The 20,584-nt window shown below is 41.8% G+C and overlaps 1 protein-coding gene across 2 annotated transcripts in view; it reads left to right on the top strand.

Annotated features, from left to right (window-relative positions):
• The window catches only part of LOC139578184 (ATP-binding cassette sub-family C member 8-like), a 152,752-nt gene that overhangs the window by 53,443 nt on the left and 78,725 nt on the right, over nt 1-20,584 (top strand). For both annotated transcript variants that reach the window (XM_071405476.1, XM_071405477.1), the window contains exons 7-10: nt 4,051-4,215; nt 4,622-4,777; nt 16,112-16,246; nt 17,820-17,982. In XM_071405476.1, the coding sequence (XP_071261577.1) occupies nt 4,051-4,215; nt 4,622-4,777; nt 16,112-16,246; nt 17,820-17,982 (619 nt within the window). The remainder of the gene's footprint in view (nt 1-4,050; nt 4,216-4,621; nt 4,778-16,111; nt 16,247-17,819; nt 17,983-20,584) is intronic.

Consider the following 20,584-nt stretch of genomic DNA (forward strand, 5'->3'; position numbering starts at 1 on the left):
CTGGTGTGCTGCTGTCTGTTTGTCTGTCTGTCTCTCTGACTCCTCTCACAATCCACTCAGAGAAGGACATGGACGCATCTGTCAATCTGACAGATCTCCTGTACTGACCCCAGTCAGATCCCCTCTCCTGCTGTAATGATAGATTCTCAGTTATTGGTTTGAAAGTCACAGAGTTACATAGTGTAATATTGCTGTAGCTCCTCATAGAAGGCAAATAAGGTATTCCCTCTCCTCCAGGAGTGTGCCCTCTCCTCCAGGAGTATGCCCTCTCCTCCAGGAGTGTGCCCTCTCCTCCAGGAGTATGCCCTCTCCTCCAGGAGTATGCCCTCTCCTCCAGGAGTGTGCCCTCTCCTCCAGGAGTGTGCCCTCTCCTCCAGGAGTGTGCCCTCACCTCCAGGAGTATGCCCTCTCCTCCAGGAGTGTGCCCTCTCCTCCAGGAGTGTGCCCTCTCCTCCAGGAGTGTGCCCTCTCCTCCAGGAGTGTGCCCTCTCCTCCAGGAGTGTGCCCTCTCCTCCAGGAGTATGCCCTCTCCTCCAGGAGTATGCCCTCACCTCCAGGACTGTGCCCTCTCCTCCAGGAGTGTGCCCTCTCCTCCAGGAGTATGCCCTCTCCTTCAGGAGTGTGCCCTCTCCTCCAGGAGTATGCCCTCTCCTCCAGGAGTATGCCCTCTCCTCCAGGAGTATGCCCTCTCCTGAAGAAAGGGTCTTTGATGATTTTGTTGAATGTCACTGAGTTAGTTACGCAGTAGAATTTCTAAAGAGGAGCTGATTTGGAAACATTGGGTGGCCATGTTGTCTGTAGTCACTCATAGAAGGCATATGGTGTTCTCCTCTGTCTCCATCTTGACAGTTTGATCCGAGGGTAGACTAAAATAGTCGCCCCCGGAAGAGATGAAAGATTAAAGAGAGATATTAAGCTAAAAATATTACCATTAGACTGACAAGAAAAGGCTGTGTAGTCAACTGATAAATGCATTGTCATGGAACTTGGCAATAGGGGCAGCAGGTATCCTATTGGTTAGAGCGTTGGACTAGTCACCGAAAGGTTGCAAGATCGAATCCCTGAGCTGATAAGGTAAACATCTGTCATTCTGCCCCTGAACAAGGCAGTTAACCCACTGTTCCTAGGCCGTCATTGAAAATAAGAATTTGTTCTTAACTGACTTGCCTAGTTAAATAAAGGTTAAAAAAATAATATTTGCTTATTGTGAATGCGTGGAATGGAGCACCCAGATGTCCTGAGCACTCGAAAGTATGCATGGGAGTGCACTTAAACAAAGTATTTTATTTGACATACACTCGGAACAGGAGTCATCTGTATTCCATTATAACACTGTAAAAAGTGTGTGTGAGAGAGAGGGAAAGGGGGAGGGAGACAGAGAGGGGTAGAGAGAGAAGGGGGATTGAGAGAGGGGGAAGATTGAGACAGGTAGAAACCCTCTGTGTACAACGTAAAACACCAAATAATGCATTCAGAGCAGAATTAGGCCGATACCCACTAATTATCAAAATCCAGAAAAGAGCGGTTAAATTCTACAACCACCTAAAAGGAAGCGATTTCCAAACCTTCCATAAGAAAGACATCACCTACAGAAATATGGAGAAGAGTCCCCTAAGCAAGCTGGTCCTGGGGCTCTGTTCACAAACACAGAGCCCCAGGACAGCAACACAATTACACCCAACCAAATCATGAGAAAACTAAAATATATTTACTTGACACATTGGAAAGAATTAACAAAATAACTGAGCAAACTAGAATGCTATTTGGCCCTAAACAGAAAGTACACAGTGGCAGAGTACCTGACCACTCTGATTGACCCAAAATTAAGGAAATCTTTGACTATGTACAGACTCAGTGAGCATAGCTTTGCTATTGAGAAAGGCCACTGAAGGCAGACCTGGCTCTCAAGAGAACACAGGCTATGTGCACACTGCCCACAAAATGTGGTGGAAACTGAGCTACAATTCCCAACCTCCTGCCAAATGTATGACAATATTAGAGGCACATATTTCCCTCAGATTACACAGATCCACAAAGAATTCAAAACACAAAACAATTTTGATAAACTCCCATATCTACTGGGTGAAATACCACAGTGTGCCATCACAGCAGCAAGATGTGACCTGTTGCCACAAGAAAAGGGCAACCAGTGAAGGTCAAACACCATTGTATATACAACCCATATGTCACGCTTAGAGATCCTTATTATTCTCTATGTTTGGTTAGGTCAGGGTGTGACTCGGGTGGGAACGTCTAGGTTTTCTGTTTCTTTGTTTTTTGGCCAGTGTGGTTCCAAATCAGAGGCAGCTGTCTATCGTTGTCTCTGATTGGGGATCATACTTAGGCAGCCCTTTTTCCCACCATTAGGTTGTGGGATCTTGTCTTTGTTTGTTGCATGTTTTGCACTACGAAGCTTTACGTTCGTTGTGTTGTTTATTGTTTTTTTGGTGGAACATTAATAAAGAAAATGTACGCCTACCACGCTGCACCTTGGTCCGGTCATTCTACAAACGAGGAGCGTAACACCATATTTATGTTTATTTATTTTCCCTTTTGTACTTTCCCTTTTTTCACATCGTTACAACACTGTATATAAACATAATATGACATTTTAAAGGTCTTTATTCTTTTGGAACGTCTGTGAGTAATGTTACCGTTAATTTTTATTGTTTATTTCACTTTTGTTTATTATCTTCTTCACTTGCTTTGGCAATGTTAACATATGTTTCCCATGCCAATAAAGCCCTTGAATTGAATTGAGAGCGAGAGAGGTGTACCTGCTAAATGATTTATAGCCCTAGAATAGAATTATGTATTTATTACCTGTCATGTTCCAGGATGAATGGCTCCTTAGAGATAGGAGAGAAGATATCCCTCTTGCCTGAGACCCTTTACGGCAATATCCAAGGTTAGGGTTTCACACCTGAAGGATGACTTCTGTTGGTGTATTGCACTTCCTTAAGACAGTGGATTTGTTATGGGAATGACCCCAGTCTTGGTGTGATTCACTGGTAGAACTGAATGACATCCATCATCATTACAGTGCAGAGATAGAGTGTTCCAAGAATAGCTGGCCTCATCCAGAATGTTATGGTGTGTAATTAGATAAGATACAACAGATGACTCAGATCACTCAGACGACTTTAAGTGGGACTGTTGATTGATCATATTAAGGAATTTCTGGGAGTTATTCTCCTCTGCGGATTAGGAATGATTCAGTAATTTCCTTATAGAAAATCAAAGCATTTCCCCCTCTAATGTACATATTCTCTTTGATGCTTGATTACCGTCTTGTAAACAGATGTGGTTGGATATTAGTAGTAGATCTCTGCTGTAGATTTTTTTTACCTGCCATTTCATAACAGTCACAGTCAGACTCACCATACTGGAGTGGCTGTTCTTTCCCTTGCCCTCCCTGCTGGTAGCTTCTGGGAAGATTGCAATTGCGTACTCCTTGTGTCCTTTCTTCTAATCTCCTCAAAACCCATTGGATGAGAAAGCCAGAGGTACCGCCTCTCATATCTTCTCCTCCAATGGGTTTTGAGAAGGACGCGAGGAGTATATAATTGACCAGTGGTGGAAAAAGTACCCAATTCTCATACTTGAGTAAAAGTAAAGATTCCTTAATAGAACATTGTTCAAGTTAAAGTCACCCAATAAAATACTACTTAAGTAAAAGTCTAAAAGTATTTGGTTTTAAATATACTTAGGTATCAAAAGTAAAAGTACAAATAACTTCAAATTGCTTATTAAGCAAACCAGACGTTTTTTTGTGTGGTTATTTACGGATAGCCTGGGGCACACTCCAACACTCAGACATCATTTACAAATGAAGCATTTGTGTTTAGTGAGTCCACCAGATCAGGCAGCAGGGATGACCAGAGATGTTCTCTTGATAAGTGTATGAATTGGACATTTTTCCTGTCCTGTTAAGTATTCAAAATGTAATGAGTACTTTTGGGTGTCAGGGAAAATGTATGGAGTAAAAAGTACATTATTTTCATTAGGAACATAGTGAAGTAAAAGTAAAAGTTGTCTGTGCTTTTTCAGATTAAGCTACTGGGGGTCTACTTTATCTCCTCTCAAGAGTTCTTGGCGAATGCCTACGTGCTAGCCGTGCTGCTGTTCTTTGCCCTCATCCTGCAGAGAACCTTCCTCCAGGCCTCGTATTATGTGGCTATCGAGACCGGCATCAACTTACGAGGGGCTATACAGGTACTGTAGGCTTATATACAGTAGGGACCACAGGGCAAAAATGTGGATCTCTACAGTGTGATCTCTGTAGACTTTCACATACATCATACATTGATCCCTTACGTTTATTCTTATTCTCTATTACTTAGCAACAGTGCTAGAAAAGCATCTGCAGTGTCAATACCACTATATTGTGCAGTGTGCCTGTCTATTGCAGCTAAGTATAGCTCATAAAGGGTAAGGTCACACATTGTTTCCTATGTTGTGGGTATTATACACGTGTAGCAGAGGGAAATAAGAATGAAAGTTGCCAAGCGACATCATATTTTAGATGAGTTATAGTAAGGCTATGTCCTCTGGTAACTATAAAAACACAGGTTAATTGATTGGTTTCCCTATGATGCGTCTGGCTGTGTTCTCCTTCCAGACTAAGATCTACAATAAGATCATGCGGCTGTGCACCTCTAACATGTCCATGGGAGAACTGACCGTAGGACAGATTTGTAACCTGGTGGCCATAGATACCAACCAGCTCATGTGGTTCTTCTTCCTCTGTCCCAACCTGTGGGCCATGCCAGTCCAGGTGAGACCTATTCTCTTCTACTCTACTTTACTCTACACTACTTTACTCTACACTACTCTACTCTACACTACTCTACACTACAATACACTATTCTACTCTACTTGATTAGGGTAGGTCCTGTACAGTTTTATTTGATTCTATTCTATCCGGGTCTATTCAGTTTGGTTCTAGTCTAGTCTAATCTACTGTATTAAAGGTAAAGCCAGGATTTTTCTACCCAGGGAAGAAAAGGGAAAGAAGCCCGGCAGGCAGAAAAGAAGCAGCAGTTCAGGAGAAGCCCCCATGGAGTTGAAGTAGATTCATGGCATATTGTATATTACATCAGAACACTGTGACCTTCAAGTTTATGCTCCCTGCCCCATGGCATGTATACGTTTATGCTCCCTGCCCCATAGCATGTATAATTAATGTTAAGCAGTGATGATCTCTAATATCCCATCTCTATATCCGTACATGAAAATGGAAGGAAGCTGTTGGGGGTAAAAAAACGTATTTAGAGATACAAGTATATCAGTTACTGGTTTGATGTTCCCAGACTATTAAATAAAAACAGGAGTTGTTCTCACAAATGTCATCTTCCAATATATTGTTCCAGGCAGCCTTGGTATAGTTCCATCTCCCAGCCTGGAAGTAGTATCAGTGGTGCAGATACAGAACCGTTATGAAGATCTCCTGATGGATCAGGGGATGGATCAGGGGGACCCAGGGACCTTTAAAATAGTTTTACTTTTCCTTAGTTTGTCTTCTTGTCCTGCTCTTGTCGTGGGCGTCTTGTTGTTTGCCCAATACACTCGTCTGACTGTCAGTCAGTCCGTCAGTCTGTCTGGTAAGAGAAGTTTCTTTGTTAGTTCAAGCTGAGAGTTCCCTTATCTCTCTCTACCAGGGAGAATGCTGTGTCTCCCCACTCACATTTTCTTTCTTTCTTTCTCACACTCTCTCTCTCTCTTTTTCCTGGTAGAGTAAGATTCCATTCTGTTACCTTTCATTTGTGTTCTTTACAATGTGACAGTGCATTTAATAAGAGTAAAAATCCTAGGGCCAAACCACCGTAGAAAACAGACTTAGAGTAACAGTGTAACAGTGATTCTGACTGACACTATAGGCGCAAGGATTAGCTTTAGGGATTAAGTAGAGGAGTGAAGAAGATTGTCTGGGGGGGTTCATAATGCATGGAATTGAAAATGATAACAGCTAAATTAAATATGTTGGGCTACACTAAGAATACTTTAGGAAGTTAAGTTTAACTATTTGTTCCTATCCAAATGAGGGGAGAATAAACGGGTGAATCCATGTCAGAAAACAATTTACTACTGGATGTGTTTTGTATGAATGGTTTTCTCAGCTCAGACACGTGTGTGTCCATACCAACCCATCTGACTTACAGCCTTGACAATATTTTGATTCTGGCCTCGTATTTCAAAGGCAGAGAGTAGTGTCGTGTCTTTGCTATCATTAAATTGAAGACTTGTAGTTTTTATCAAAGATTCCTGTAATTAGGGATTACGCGATCACTTGAGTAATAATGTAACTAATTAACTATGAATTCGAGGGCACCAGGGAAAGTTATTAGATTACAAGGTTATAATTTCCCAATATAACCTTTCAGATATTTTCATATCTGATCAATAGTCTTCTAATTAATGATTTATTTACTTTACCTCACGTTAGTCTCATTCCAAACGTCGTAAATTGTTGATTATCTGCATGAACCCAGTCTTCACTATGAGTCATCCATACATCAATTGTCTTAAATCATTTATTTATTACTAACTAATTAATTCACAGAAATGCATAAACAAACAAACAAACTTAAAAAGGGTTACATGAAATGGGAGAAATATGCCCTAGTGGCTGAACCGGCATGGCGGCTCGTTAGACAAAAGGGAGAATGGGGGGTCGATTCAGAAGTCACTACAGAGTATACTCTTTATAACAATTGACATGCTAATCCTTACACATGAACGCTCACTCATTCGGGAACAATTGCAATCAATATATATATATATTTACGCTCGGTGTGTGTCGTCTTGATCGTTGGAGAGAAGTTAGTTTCTGTTGGAGTGAAGTTAGTTTCTGTTGGAGTCCCTTCTGTCTCGGTTATTGTGGATAGTTCAGTGACATTCATTATAGAATGGATGTTTCGGCGGTTGTCTTTCTTCGCGTTCAATGATACCGAATTCCTAGCTGCAGACTAGTAGTCAATATCAAAACTTGTTCTTATTCGCCTAAGAGTTTAACCACGTGTTATGGTTAAAGATTCAGCAATGGTACTTAACCTTAGTTCTCCTCCCATGGGGAAAAACATGGTCTAATGGTAATTTCTCAGAGTTGACTTTTATTCAGATAGCAGGAAGGGGCTGTCCTTGGATGTCTGACCCAACTGGCTCAGGGGCGGGTCCTCGGGTTTAGTTCAAATCAAAAAGGGATTTGTATTTTTCTTAATTAAACAGTCCAAAATCATATTACACAATTATACAAACAGTATCATACTCACTCATTCATTTTATACAACAAACAGATGTAAACCTCATATCTGAGGTTATTATATAAACAGCGGTATGGTAATGTAGTCCCACAGTCTCTCATGAGTTTCCCAATGGACTCTCTACCGATCTTTAATACTTTTGCAGGAACATGAAATATGTTCGTACCTCAAGTTCTGTGAGGTGGGAGAAAATTCCTTTGTCCTGAAAGTTTACCCTCTCTCTTAATACTGTTTGGCCATGAGGAGATTCTCAGGAATTTACGACGTCTCTGTGATCACAGCATGGGTTGAAGGAGGAAAGGGAAAGGCAGGGAGAGGGGGATGGGGTTTGCAATACCCAAGCAGGCGACGTCATGACAGTAGTTAGTTGTAACTACAATTATTCAGCAGCATTACTACGCCTCTGATCCTCCTTTGCTATAAATCTCTCCTCTTTTTGTGCATAAGGCCAATTCCAAGGAGTTCAACAGATTTCAAGAGCGTCCATGTTCCAATATAATGTTCCAGGCAGCCTTGGTGACACATATTTTTGGTCCTCTATAACTGAATTTCCCTTTTCATTTGATTCACTTGTTCTAGACACCAGCATATGTTTGTGCCCAAGTCCTATTCCAAAGAGTTCCAAATCATTTTCTAGATTGTCCACATTAAGAGAACCAATCTAATAAAAAGCTCAAATTTGACACACACACAAAATAGTTAGAAAGGTGCTAAATAACAGAAAAGTAAACTTGTGAAAAAATAAAGAAGGCTGCACACTCCCACACTCCCAATGAGTTATTGGGTATCACCAACATTTTAGCACACAGCGCCTTCTTAAGGGTTACATAATGAGATCTGCCAGAGTGGCAGTGGCCAAGGTTTTACAACCATACTGGATACCAATGACCTCGTCAAGAGGTTCAGACCTCTACGTGTGAAGGTGTTGGACTCATAGACACAGGGCTGCAGGTTTAAGTCTCACTCTGGCTACTTCCTAAATCTGCTCTGGTCTTCTAACATAGCATTACAATCGATTCTAATTATAGCCAGATCCCTTTGATCTGTTTTGCCCTGTAGTCACTGTCAGTTCAAAAGCCTTTGTTAAGGCCTATAGTGCAAGTGATAGAAAACACCAAATATCAGTTAGCAATTGCTGATTTTATTTTTTAACAATTGAACAATAAAGAACTGTATTGCTGTTTTGCTGTATATATATATATATACTGCAGCATACTGTGGATGCGGTGCATTGTGGAGAAATATTGTGGGACGAGAAAGAATCGCTAACTAATTAACATATTTTAAGGCGTGTCTTGTAAAAGGATATATTTGTTGCACCTGTTAGTGAGAGTCCTGTACCAATGTAAGTGATATGTGGCAGTAGTTCCCTGACAAATCATTGTATGTATATATGAAACAGATCAGAGTGGTAGCAGGTCTTAAACCTTTTACTGGTGAACTATTTGTGACCGACTGCCTCGATTTGGTCTTATGTAGTACAATTTTAAGTGGTGTTTTTTAAATTGGATAAAAGTAGAGACTCAGAGCTAGAAAATGTTATATTATACACTGCAGTTGAGGAACAATGGGGAAGTAAATCTGCTTTGAAGGTTGATAAACTTGTAACCTCACTTTTAAGAAAATGGCCCTTGAATATTTTAGTACACTTATTGGAGAGCTCTTCTTTGTCTACACCCATTCAGCATCGTTCACACCCTCTTAAGCCTTAGCCCCACCCTTCTCTTTAAGTGAAGGCCATGTGGTAAAAACAAGCTATATCAAATCAAATCTAAGTTGATTTGTCACATGCACATGATACAGAAAGTGTAAACAGTACAGTGAAGTGGGTATCAAAAACAGAGTGTCTAGATAAAAATATTTTATAAATATTTTATCATTATTAGATGACGCTTACCCTACGCAACATCTAGCTAATTGGATTGGTTACTATTGTCTAGACATGTTCATGAAATACAATAGATGGCTGTAATCACCCCCAGACACATCTGGCTAATTTGATAGGTCATGTAATAATCTGTCCGAAGAGAAGTCTTTTGTTTATACATGTAGCTAGCTAGGTAAACAATGAACCGGAGTAATCCCAACTCATACTACTACCAATACAAACATTGTCATAGCTGTAGTATGAATCTGCAGGTAGCTAAAGCTAACAAACTAGGTTCAATGTTAGCTAGCTAACATTAGGCTATAACGAGCAATGCAAATGGTTTTTGATTTGAATAATATTACCACACAGATCATAAATGCAATGTTAGCTAGTGAGCCAGAAAGCTAACGTTTGCTAGCTAACTAACAGTATGATTTAACTTGCAATAAAAACGACTTTGACTAAATTAGAAACTTATAATGTCTGAAAATGTAGCTAGACTCTTACCCGTATACATGGATGAATGCTTCACGGCAGACTAGAACCATTTAACTCTATTTTGTTTGTAGTATCTTGTTTGGCCAGCGTTGTGTCAAGTCACTCTGGTTCACACTGACGCATGTGCAGAAAGTAGCCCATCACTTTTCACAACTTATCTGTCAATAGCACTTGCTAAATTCAGGGCATCAATGTTGTTGAGAAATGTGCTAAACTTTTGTAGTTCGCGATGGTTAACGTTGTATCTTTCAAAAACGTAGAGGTAGAAAGGACTGTCAACACATTCTGAGCAGCTCACGTTATAAACAGAAGCACGCTACATGGCAGACCAATCGAAACTCATCTCCCGGCATTCTCATGTCCATTTTCTCTGTTCTTCCCTGTAATCATGGCCAGTTTGGAAACCTTTGTTTAGGCCTCTAGAAATACAAGTGATATAAAACACCTAGTATTCATTAATATTCTGTAATATGCAAATTAATACAGCTAACCTGCTTGCTATAATCTATTGGAATTATAGTAAAATACTGTAGAAATACTTATCTTACTGTTTAATGGTGTGTATTGTACTGTGTTTCATTGCTCTGGCAACAAGTTACCGTCAACATCTCAGTATTGTATTGGCACAATCCAGACATAATCAGAGATATATCATAAGCAATCTTATTGTAGTTCAAATTAATTTGAAGACCAATGTATCCTTAACTACAACATTTTCATTAATGGATAATAATACTGTATGCACAAACTCTAAATTGCTAGGGACAAGAGCACCCACTAAATTACCAAAATGTTATTGTAAATATGAAAATGTGCAAAGAACACAGGGTAATATGTCGCTGCATGGGTAAATCCGGTAATATACTGTAAAAAAATGGGTTACCGAAAAATGGATTACCGTAAAATGGATTATAGTAGCTGTACTGTATAATAAATTACAGTAACTTACTGGACAATTGCTGCCAGTAAGTTACTGTACATTTTACAGGAAATGTTTTACAGTGTGGCCTAGGCAAATGTTGCTCTGTATGAAGGAGAAAGGGTGTAGCTAGTATGAAATGTCATATCCATCTCCATCACTTAGTGCTGTACCCCTCCCCCTCACTGTGAATCCTGGGGATGTGTGTATCAGGCTGTCACCGTGAGGATGCCAGGACATACAGGACAGGAGCCAAGGCCAGGTGGAGGAACACAACACATTAATCATCCATCAAGATGTCGTTATATCACAGTTAAATCATAATCTATTAGCATTACCATACAGATGCCAAGACAGGACAGGAGCCACGGCCAGGTGAATGAAACCAACATGACTAATCCATCATGTTCAATGCAGTTTCTGTGGTGAAGAATGCAATTAATACAGGCATACAGACTGGAAAGGTCTCATGATTCGCCATGTTTTTGTGAAGGACAAAGCATTGATTTTAAAAACCTCACACTCTCTCCGGAATGTTTGTGCAGGGACACAGTGTGTGTGTGGATGTGCAGGGTCTGTCTTGTGATTAAAGTGCATTCTGAAAGGATTCAGACCCCTTGACTTTTTCCACAATTTGTTACATTACAGGCTTATTCTAAAATTGATTAAATCGTTTTTCTTCCTCATCAATCTACACACAATACCCCATAATGACAAAACAAAAACAGATTCAGACATTTTTGCAAATTTATAAAAAATAAATACAACTTAAATTTCAAATTTACATAAGTATTCAGCCCCTTTACTCAGTACTTTGTTGAAGCACCTTTGGCAGCGATTACAGCCTAAATTTTTTGGGGGGTATGACTCTACAAGCTTGGCAGCTGAAGTAAAGATAAATATAAAATAAAACACTTAAATAAAGAAGAAAACAACAATAAAATAACAGTAGCGAGGCTATATACAGGGGGTACTGGAACAGAGTCAATGTGCGGGGGCACAGGTTAGTCGAGGTCATTGAGGTAATATGTACATGCATAGTCACTTTAGAGATAAAGTGACTATGCATGGTTAATAAACTGAGAGTAGCAACAGTGTAAAAAGGGGGGGGGGGGGGGACAATGCAAATAGTCCGGGTAGCCATTTGATTAGCTGTTCAGGAGTCTTATGGCTTGGGGGTAGAAGCTGTTAAGAAGCCCTTTGGACCTAGATTTGGCGCTCCGGTACAGCTTGCTGTGCGGTAGTAGAGAGAACAGTCTATGACTAGGGTGAATTGAGACTTTGGCAATTTTAGGGCCTTCCTCTGACACCGCCTGGTATAGAGGTCCTGGATGGCAGGAAGCTTGGCCCCAGTGATGTACTGGGCCGTACACACTTCCCTCTGTAGTGCCTTGCGGTCCGGAGGCTAAGCAGTTGCCATACCAGGCGGTGATGCAACCAGTCAGGATGCTCTCGATGGTGCAGCTGTAGAACTGGCATGGATCTGAGGACCCATGCCAAATATTTTCAGTCTCCCGATGGGGAATAGGCATTGTCGTGCCCTCTTTACGACTGTCTTGGTGTGTTTGATTGGGTTCAAGTCCGGGCTCTGGCTGGGCCACTCAGGACATTCAGAGACTTGTCCCGAAGCCACTCCTGTGTTGTCTTGGCTGTATGCTTAGGGTTGTTGTACTGTTGGAAGGTGAACCTTCAACCCAGTCTGAGGTCCTGAGTGCTCTGGAGCAGGTTTTCATCAAGGATCTCTCTGTACTTTGCTCCGTTCATCTTTCCATCGATTCCGACTAGTCTCCCAGTCCCTGCCGCTGAAAAACATCCCCACAGCATGGTGCTGCCACCATCATGCTTCACCAAATGCAAGGACCTGACGCTGGAGATGAGTAGCAGGTACAGGGAGTCAAACATTTATTCAGGAACATACATATAACACGACAGGAACAGCGTCAGCACACGGGTAAATTAGGACATATGACAAACAATCCCGAAGAAGGGAACAGAGCTAGGAAACAGACAGATATAGGGAAGTAAATTACACAAGAAATTGAGTCCATGTGAGTCGAATGAGCGCTGATGCACGTGACGAGGGAAAGGCAGGTGTGCATACTGAAGGTGGCTTGAGTGCGCAATGTTGGGGAGTCTGGCGCCCTCGAGCGCCAGAGGGAGGAAAAGCGGGAGCAGACGTGACACCATAGGGATGGTGCCAGGTTTTGTCCAGACGTGACGCTTGTCATTCAGGCCAAAGAGTTCAATCTTGATTTCATCAGACCAGAGAATCTTGTTTTTCATGGTCTGAGAGTCTTTTAGGTGCCTTTTGGCAAACTCCAAGCAGGATGTCATGTGCCTTTTACTGAGGAGTGGATTCCGTCTAGCCACTCAACCATAAAGGCCTGATTGGTGGAGTGCTGCAGAGATGGTTGTCCTTCTGGAAGGTTCTCCCATCTCCACAGGAAAACTCTGGAGCTCTGTCAGTGTGACCATCGGGTTCTTGGTCACCTCCCTGACCAATGCCCTTCCCCCCCCGATTGCTCAGTTGGTGGTTCCAAACTTCTTCCATTTAAGAATGATGGAGGCCACTGTGTTCTTGGGGACCTTTAATGCGGCAGACATTTTTTGGTACCATTCCCCAGATCTGTGCCTCGACACAATCCTGTCTCGGTGCTCTATGGACAATTCCTTGACCTCATGGCTTGGTTTTTGCTCTGACGTGCACTGTCAACTTTGGGACCTTATATAGACAGGTGTGTGCCCTTTCAAATCATGTCTAATCAATGTAATTTACCACAGGTGGACTCCAATCAAGTTGTAGAAACATCTCAAGGCTGATCAATGGAAACAGGTTGCACCTGAGCTCAATTTCGAGTCTCATAGCAAAGGGTCTCAATACTTATGTAAATAACCTGTTTTCACTTTGTCATTGAAGGGTATTGTGTGTAGATTGATGAGGATTTTTATTTATTTAATCCATTTTAGAAAAAGGCTGTAGCATAACAAAATGTGGAAAAAGTCAAGGACTGTACTTCTGTCTTTAAATCCAGATCCAGATCTTTCTATACCAGACAGTTTCCTCCTCATTCATTCACATCTCCTACCTCTCTGTCATTATTCAATACAGTAATCTCATCTCCTACCTCTCTGTCATTATTCAACACAGTAGTCTCATCTCCTACCTCCTCTGTCATTATTCAACACAGTAATCTCATCTCCTACAGGGTGATGGTCATTTAGTTCAGTTACCTTTGCCTTCTTGGGTACAGGAACAATGGTGGCCATCTTGAAGCAGGTGGGGACAGCAGACTGGGATAGGGAGAGATTGAATATGTCCGTAAACACACCAGCCACCAGCTGGTCTGCACATGCTCTGAGGACGCGGCTAGGGATGCCATCTGGGCTGGCAGCCTTGCGAGGGTTAACACGTTTAAATGTCTTACTCACATCAGCCACGGAGAAGGAGAGCCCACAGTCCTTGGTAGTGGGCCACGTCGGTGGCACTGTATTAACCTCAAAGCGGGCAAAGAAAGTGTTTAGTTTGTCTGGAAGCAAGACGTCGGTGTCCGTGACATGGCTGGTTTTCTTTTTGTAGTTCGTGATTGTCTGTAGACCCTGCTACTACGTCTCGTGTCTGAGCCGTTGAATTGCGGCTCCACTTTGTCTCTATACTGACATTTCGCTTGTTTGATTGCCTTGCGGAGGGAATAACTACACTGTTTGTATTCGGCCATAATCCCAGTCACCTTTCTATGGTTAAATGTGGTGGTTTGCGCTTTCAGTTTTGTGCGAATGCTGCCATCTATCCACGGTTTCTGGTTAGGGTAGGTTTTAATAGTCACAGTGGGTATAACATCTCCTATGCACTTCCTTATAAACTCACTCACCAAATCAGTGTATACGTCGATATTATAATCTGAGGCTTCCCGGAACATGTCCCAGTCCGCGTGATCAAAACAATCTTGAAGCGTGGATTCCGATTGGTCAGACCAGCGTTGAATAGTTCTTAACACGGCTACATCCTGTTTGAGTTTCTGCCTATAGGAAGGGAGGAGCAAAATGGAGTCGTGGTCAGATTTGCCAAAAGGAGGGCGGGGGAGGGTTTTGTATTCTTCGTGGAAGTTAGTAATCTCATCTCCTACCACTCTCTGTCATTATTCAACACCGTAGTCTCATCTCCTACCTCTCTGTCAATATTCAACACCGTAGTCTCATCTCCTATCTCTCTGTCATTATTCAACACAGTAGTCTCATCTACTACCACTCTGTCATTATTCAACACGGTAGTCTCATCTACTACCACTCTGTCATTATTCAACACGGTAGTCTCATCTCCTACCACTCTGTCATTATTCAACACGGTAGTCTCATCTCCTACCACTCTGTCATTATTCAACACGGTAGTCTCATCTCCTATCTCTCTGTCATTATTCAACACAGTAGTCTCATCTACTACCACTCTGTCATTATTCAACACAGTAATCTCAACTCCTACCACTCTGTCATTATTCAACACGGTAGTCTCATCTACTACCACTCTGTCATTATTCAACACCGTAGTCTCATCTCCTATCTCTCTGTCATTATTCAACACGGTAGTCTCATCTACTACCACTCTGTCATTATTCAACACGGTAGTCTCATCTACTACCACTCTGTCATTATTCAACACGGTAGTCTCATCTCCTACCACTCTGTCATTATTCAACACGGTAGTCTCATCTACTACCACTCTGTCATTATTCAACACGGTAGTCTCATCTACTACCACTCTGTCATTATTCAACACGGTAGTCTCATCTACTACCACTCTGTCATTATTCAACACGGTAGTCTCATCTACTACCACTCTGTCATTATTCAACACGGTAGTCTCATCTACTACCACTCTGTCATTATTCAACACGGTAGTCTCATCTACTACCACTCTGTCATTATTCAACACTGTAGTCTCATCTCCTACCACTCTGTCATTATTCAACACTGTAATCTCATCTCCTACCACTCTGTCATTATTCAACACGGTAGTCTCATCTACTACCACTCTGTCATTATTCAACACAGTAATCTCAACTCCTACCACTCTGTCATTATTCAACACGGTAGTCTCATCTACTACCACTCTGTCATTATTCAACACTGTAGTCTCATCTCCTACCACTCTGTCATTATTCAACACAGTAATCTCATCTCCTACCACTCTCTGGTTAATGGCATATTGTGTGTGTGTGTGTGTGTGTGTGTGTGTGTGTGTGTGTACATGTGTGAGAGAGAGAGAGAGAGAGAGAGAGAGAGAGAGAGAGAGAGAGAGAGAGAGAGAGAGAGAGAGAGAGAGAGAGAGAGAGAGAGAGAGAGAGAGAGAGAGAGAGAGAGAGAGAGAGAGAGAGAGAGAGAGAGAGAGAGAGAGAGAGAGAGAGAGAGAGAGAGAGAGAGAGAGAGAGAGAGAGAGAGAGAGAGAGAGAGAGGTCATGTTCCATTAAACTAAATGTTCAATCAGACATACAATCAAATATTTTCCCTGATCTCAACATTTCCCAAGGTTTAAAAACCCTGAACTAGTTTGTGTATTGTATTGTCCAGATCATTGTGGGGGTGATTCTACTCTACTACCTCCTGGGGATCAGTGCCTTGATCGGGGCCACAGTCATCGCTGTCCTGGCCCCTGTCCAGTACTTTGTGGCCACCAAGCTGTCCCAAGCACAGCAGAGCACTCTGGTAAGTAATATGCCATTTAGCAGACTTTTTTTTAATCCAAAGTGATTTACAGCTAGGCATGCATACATTATACTTAAAGGTGGTCCCAGGAATCAAACCCACTGTCTTGGCGTTGGAAGGACCATGCTCTACCAACTGTGCTACAGTAGCACCCGTCATTAAGCAATTAGCGGTTTGATAAACAGCGTTCTGTGTGGACTGTAACATAGCATTCTTCCAAGGAGACCAACCATCTAACAACCTGTGTGTAGACTGTTCCATATCTTCCTTGTGGAAGAGATTAGAATAGATGTCATACCGCTGAATTATGTTATGTGATCCTTTGACAGCACGCACACACACACATCTTCAGCTAAAACTCATGGATAACCTTTGGTTTCTTACTGATCATTTTTTAAAAGTTGATTGTTATGAACAATTATTATTTTTCAACCATAATCATTAATCAGAAAATATGTATTTGAGCTTTGTTTGCCTCTCTCTCCAATATCCCACTGCTCATTCCCATAATGCCATGCTGTCAAATGGTAACACTTTGCCTGACACTCAGTGTTGTAACACGTTATGAAATGTTCATAACCATGTCATAATATGTAATAACAGCAGACATAACTTGTCATAACCATGTCATATGTCACAACAGCTGACATAACTTGTCATAATATGGTCTTAACGCTGTCATGATGACCCATATATCCACACCTGTTGTGGCATATATTGCGTTATTTTATGGCTGGTTATGACACATACAAAAGAGTGTCAAAACCCACATTTATTCAAATGTGTTTGAGAGTTTGTTTCTTAAATCTTTGTTGTTGTTGTAATGAATTATTTACAGTCATGTTTCTTTCATAATATTTGAAATAACTTGTAGAAAATACACTTTATGACACTGTCAAGAAGCATTATGACATCATAATCATATAAGCCAGATAGGCCTGTCATGTACATGCCCCTGTGTCAGCCATCAGTCAGAAAGAGGGTGTCTTATCCTTCTTATCCCACTCAACCCTGAGTGGTCATCCTCCCCAAATTGAACCCTGAGTGGTCATCCTCCCCAACTTGAACCCTGAGTGGTCATCCTCCCCAACTTGAACCCTGAGTGGTCATCCTCCCCAACTTGAACCCTGAGTGGTCATCCTCCCCAACTTGAACCCTGAGTGGTCATCCTCCCCAAATTGAACCCTGAGTGGTCATCCTCCCCAACTTGAACCCTGAGTGGTCATCCTCCCCAACTTGAACCCTGAGTGGTCATCCTCCCCAACTTGAACCCTGAGTGGTCATCCTCCCCAACTTGAACCCTGAGTGGTCATCCAAAAAGGAACAAGGAAAAACAAAAACCTGAATCTTCCTCAAATGTCAGAAAAAACGAATACAAAACAAAACCAAAAAGTAATCTTCATTCAATTACAAATCATTCAGGACCGGAACTGCTTCGGCCATTAGTCTGGAGTACTCCATGTATGTATTATCCTATAGGAGTATATTATGGTATAGGAGTCGTTCATGTTTGTGTGTATTCTGTTGAAGGAGTACTCCAGTCATTCAGATGTTTGTGTGTATCATCCTATAGGAGTACTCCAGTGAGCGGTTGAAGAAGACCAATGAGCTGCTGCGGGGCATCAAGCTGCTGAAGCTGTACGCCTGGGAACACATCTTCTGTCACAGTGTGGAGGAGACCAGGGGCAAGGAGCTCAACAGTCTGCAGGCCTTTGCCCTATACACGTCCATATCTAGTAGGTTACCTTACCTCAAATACACAGAGCTCCACACCATCCATATCTAGTAGGTTACCTTACCTCAAATACACAGACCTCTACACCATCCATATCTAGTAGGTTACCTTACCTCAAATACACAGACCTCTACACCATCCATATCTAGTAGGTTACCTTACCTCAAATACACAGACCTCTACACCATCCATATCTAGTAGGTTACCTTACCTCAAATACACAGAGCTCTACACCATCCATATCTAGTAGGTTACCTTACCTCAAATACACAGAGCTCTACACCATCCATATCTAGTAGGTCACCTTCCCTCAAATACACAGACCTCTACACCATCCATATCTAGTAGGTTACCTTACCTCAAATACACAGAACTCTACACCATCCATATCTAGTAGGTTACCTTCCCTCAAATACACAGAGCTCTACACCATCCATATCTAGTAGGTCACCTTCCCTCAAATACACAGAACTCTACACCATCCATATCTAGTAGGTTATGTTACCTACCTCTACAGGTCCATATCTAGTAGGTTATGTTCATAAAATGTTACCCCTCTCAACTCTGTGTCAGTCCTACTAGAGTTCATAAAATGTTACCCCTCTCAACTCTGTGTCAGTCCTACTAGAACTCATAAAATGTTACCCCTCTCAACTCTGTGTCAGTCCTACTAGAACTCATAAAATGTTACCCCTCTCAACTCTGTGTCAGTCCTACTAGAACTCATAAAATGTTACCCCTCTCAACTCTGTGTCAGTCCTACTAGAGTTCATAAAATGTTACCCCTCTCAACTCTGTGTCAGTCCTACTAGAACTCATAAAATGTTACCCCTCTCAACTCTGTTTCAGTCCTACTAGAACTCATAAAATGTTACCCCTCTCAACTCTGTGTCAGTCCTACTAGAACTCATAAAATGTTACCCCTCTCAACTCTGTTTCAGTCCTACTAGAACTCATAAAATGTTACCCCTCTCAACTCTGTGTCAGTCCTACTAGAGTTCATAAAATGTTACCCCTCTCAACTCTGTGTCAGTCATACTAGAACTCATAAAATGTTACCCCTCTCAACTCTGTGTCAGTCCTACTAGAACTCATAAAATGTTACCCCTCTCAACTCTGTTTCAGTCCTACTAGAACTCATAAAATGTTACCCCTCTCAACTCTGTGTCAGTCCTACTAGAGTTCATAAAATGTTACCCCTCTCAACTCTGTGTCAGTCATACTAGAACTCATAAAATGTTACCCCTCTCAACTCTGTGTCAGTCCTGCTAGAACTCATAAAATGTTACCCCTCTCAACTCTGTGTCAGTCCTACTAGAGTTCATAAAATGTTACCCCTCTCAACTCTGTGTCAGTCCTACTAGAGTTCATAAAATGTTACCCCTCTCAACTCTGTGTCAGTCCTGCTAGAACTCATAAAATGTATGAACTGTAGTAGTAGTTTCATGTAATGAACTCTGTTTAATTCTTAGCCTTCTAAGTCATCTTGTCAGTTCCTCTAGGATTTTGTAATTAGATTTGTTTTTGCAATATCAACTATTTCCTGTGTATTTTTTTTTATTTTACCTTTATTTTACTAGGCAAGTCAGTTAAGAACAAATTCTTATTTTCAATGACGGCCTAGGAACAGTGAGTTAACTGCCTTGTTCAGGGGCGGAACGACAGATTTGTACCTTGTCAGCTCGGGGATTCGATGCAACCTTTCAGTTACTAGTCCAACGCTCTAACCACTAGGCTACCTGCTGCCCCAATTATTATCCAATGGCTTGCAAATTTAACCTATCACCACATAAAACAGTCATATCACAGCAATATTAATGCATTAAACTGTCTGACCACCGCAGTACAAAATGAGGGCTCACAACTTTAACCAATCTCCACCCTTTTACTGCATGAAATGGTTCAATGTGTGTGTGCCTCTCTCAGTGCAGATGCTCTAGCTTAGTCCTAGACAAAACCGCTGTAAGCCATTCAGTTGAGCTGAGTTCCTGGAGAAAGACACTCTGTAGAGAGAGAGACTGAGATCCTGGAGAAAGACACTCTGTAGAGAGAGAGACTGAGATCCTGGGGAAAGACACTCTGTAGAGAGAGAGACTGAGATCCTGGAGAAAGACACTCTGTAGAGAGAGAGACTGAGATCCTGGAGAAAGACACTCTGTAGAGAGAGAGACTGAGATCCTGGAGAAAGACACTCTGTAGAGAGAGAGACTGAGATCCTGGGGAAAGACACTCTGTAGAGAGAGAGACTGAGATCCTGGAGAAAGACACTCTGTAGAGAGAGAGACTGAGATCCTGGAGAAAGACACTCTGTAGAGAGAGAGACTGAGATCCTGGAGAAAGACACTCTGTAGAGAGAGAGACTGAGATCCTGGGGAAAGACACTCTGTAGAGAGAGAGACTGAGATCCTGGAGAAAGACACTCTGTAGAGAGAGAGACTGAGATCCTGGGGAAAGACACTCTGTAGAGAGAGAGACTGAGATCCTGGAGAAAGACACTCTGTAGAGAGAGAGACTGAGATCCTGGAGAAAGACACTCTGTAGAGAGAGAGACTGAGAGAGGGATGACTGGAACAAACTGTCTGTACAGTATCTGAACCATACTG

This window comes from Salvelinus alpinus, chromosome 6 (genome assembly GCF_045679555.1).
Source record: "Salvelinus alpinus chromosome 6, SLU_Salpinus.1, whole genome shotgun sequence".
NCBI lineage: Eukaryota > Metazoa > Chordata > Actinopteri > Salmoniformes > Salmonidae > Salvelinus > Salvelinus alpinus.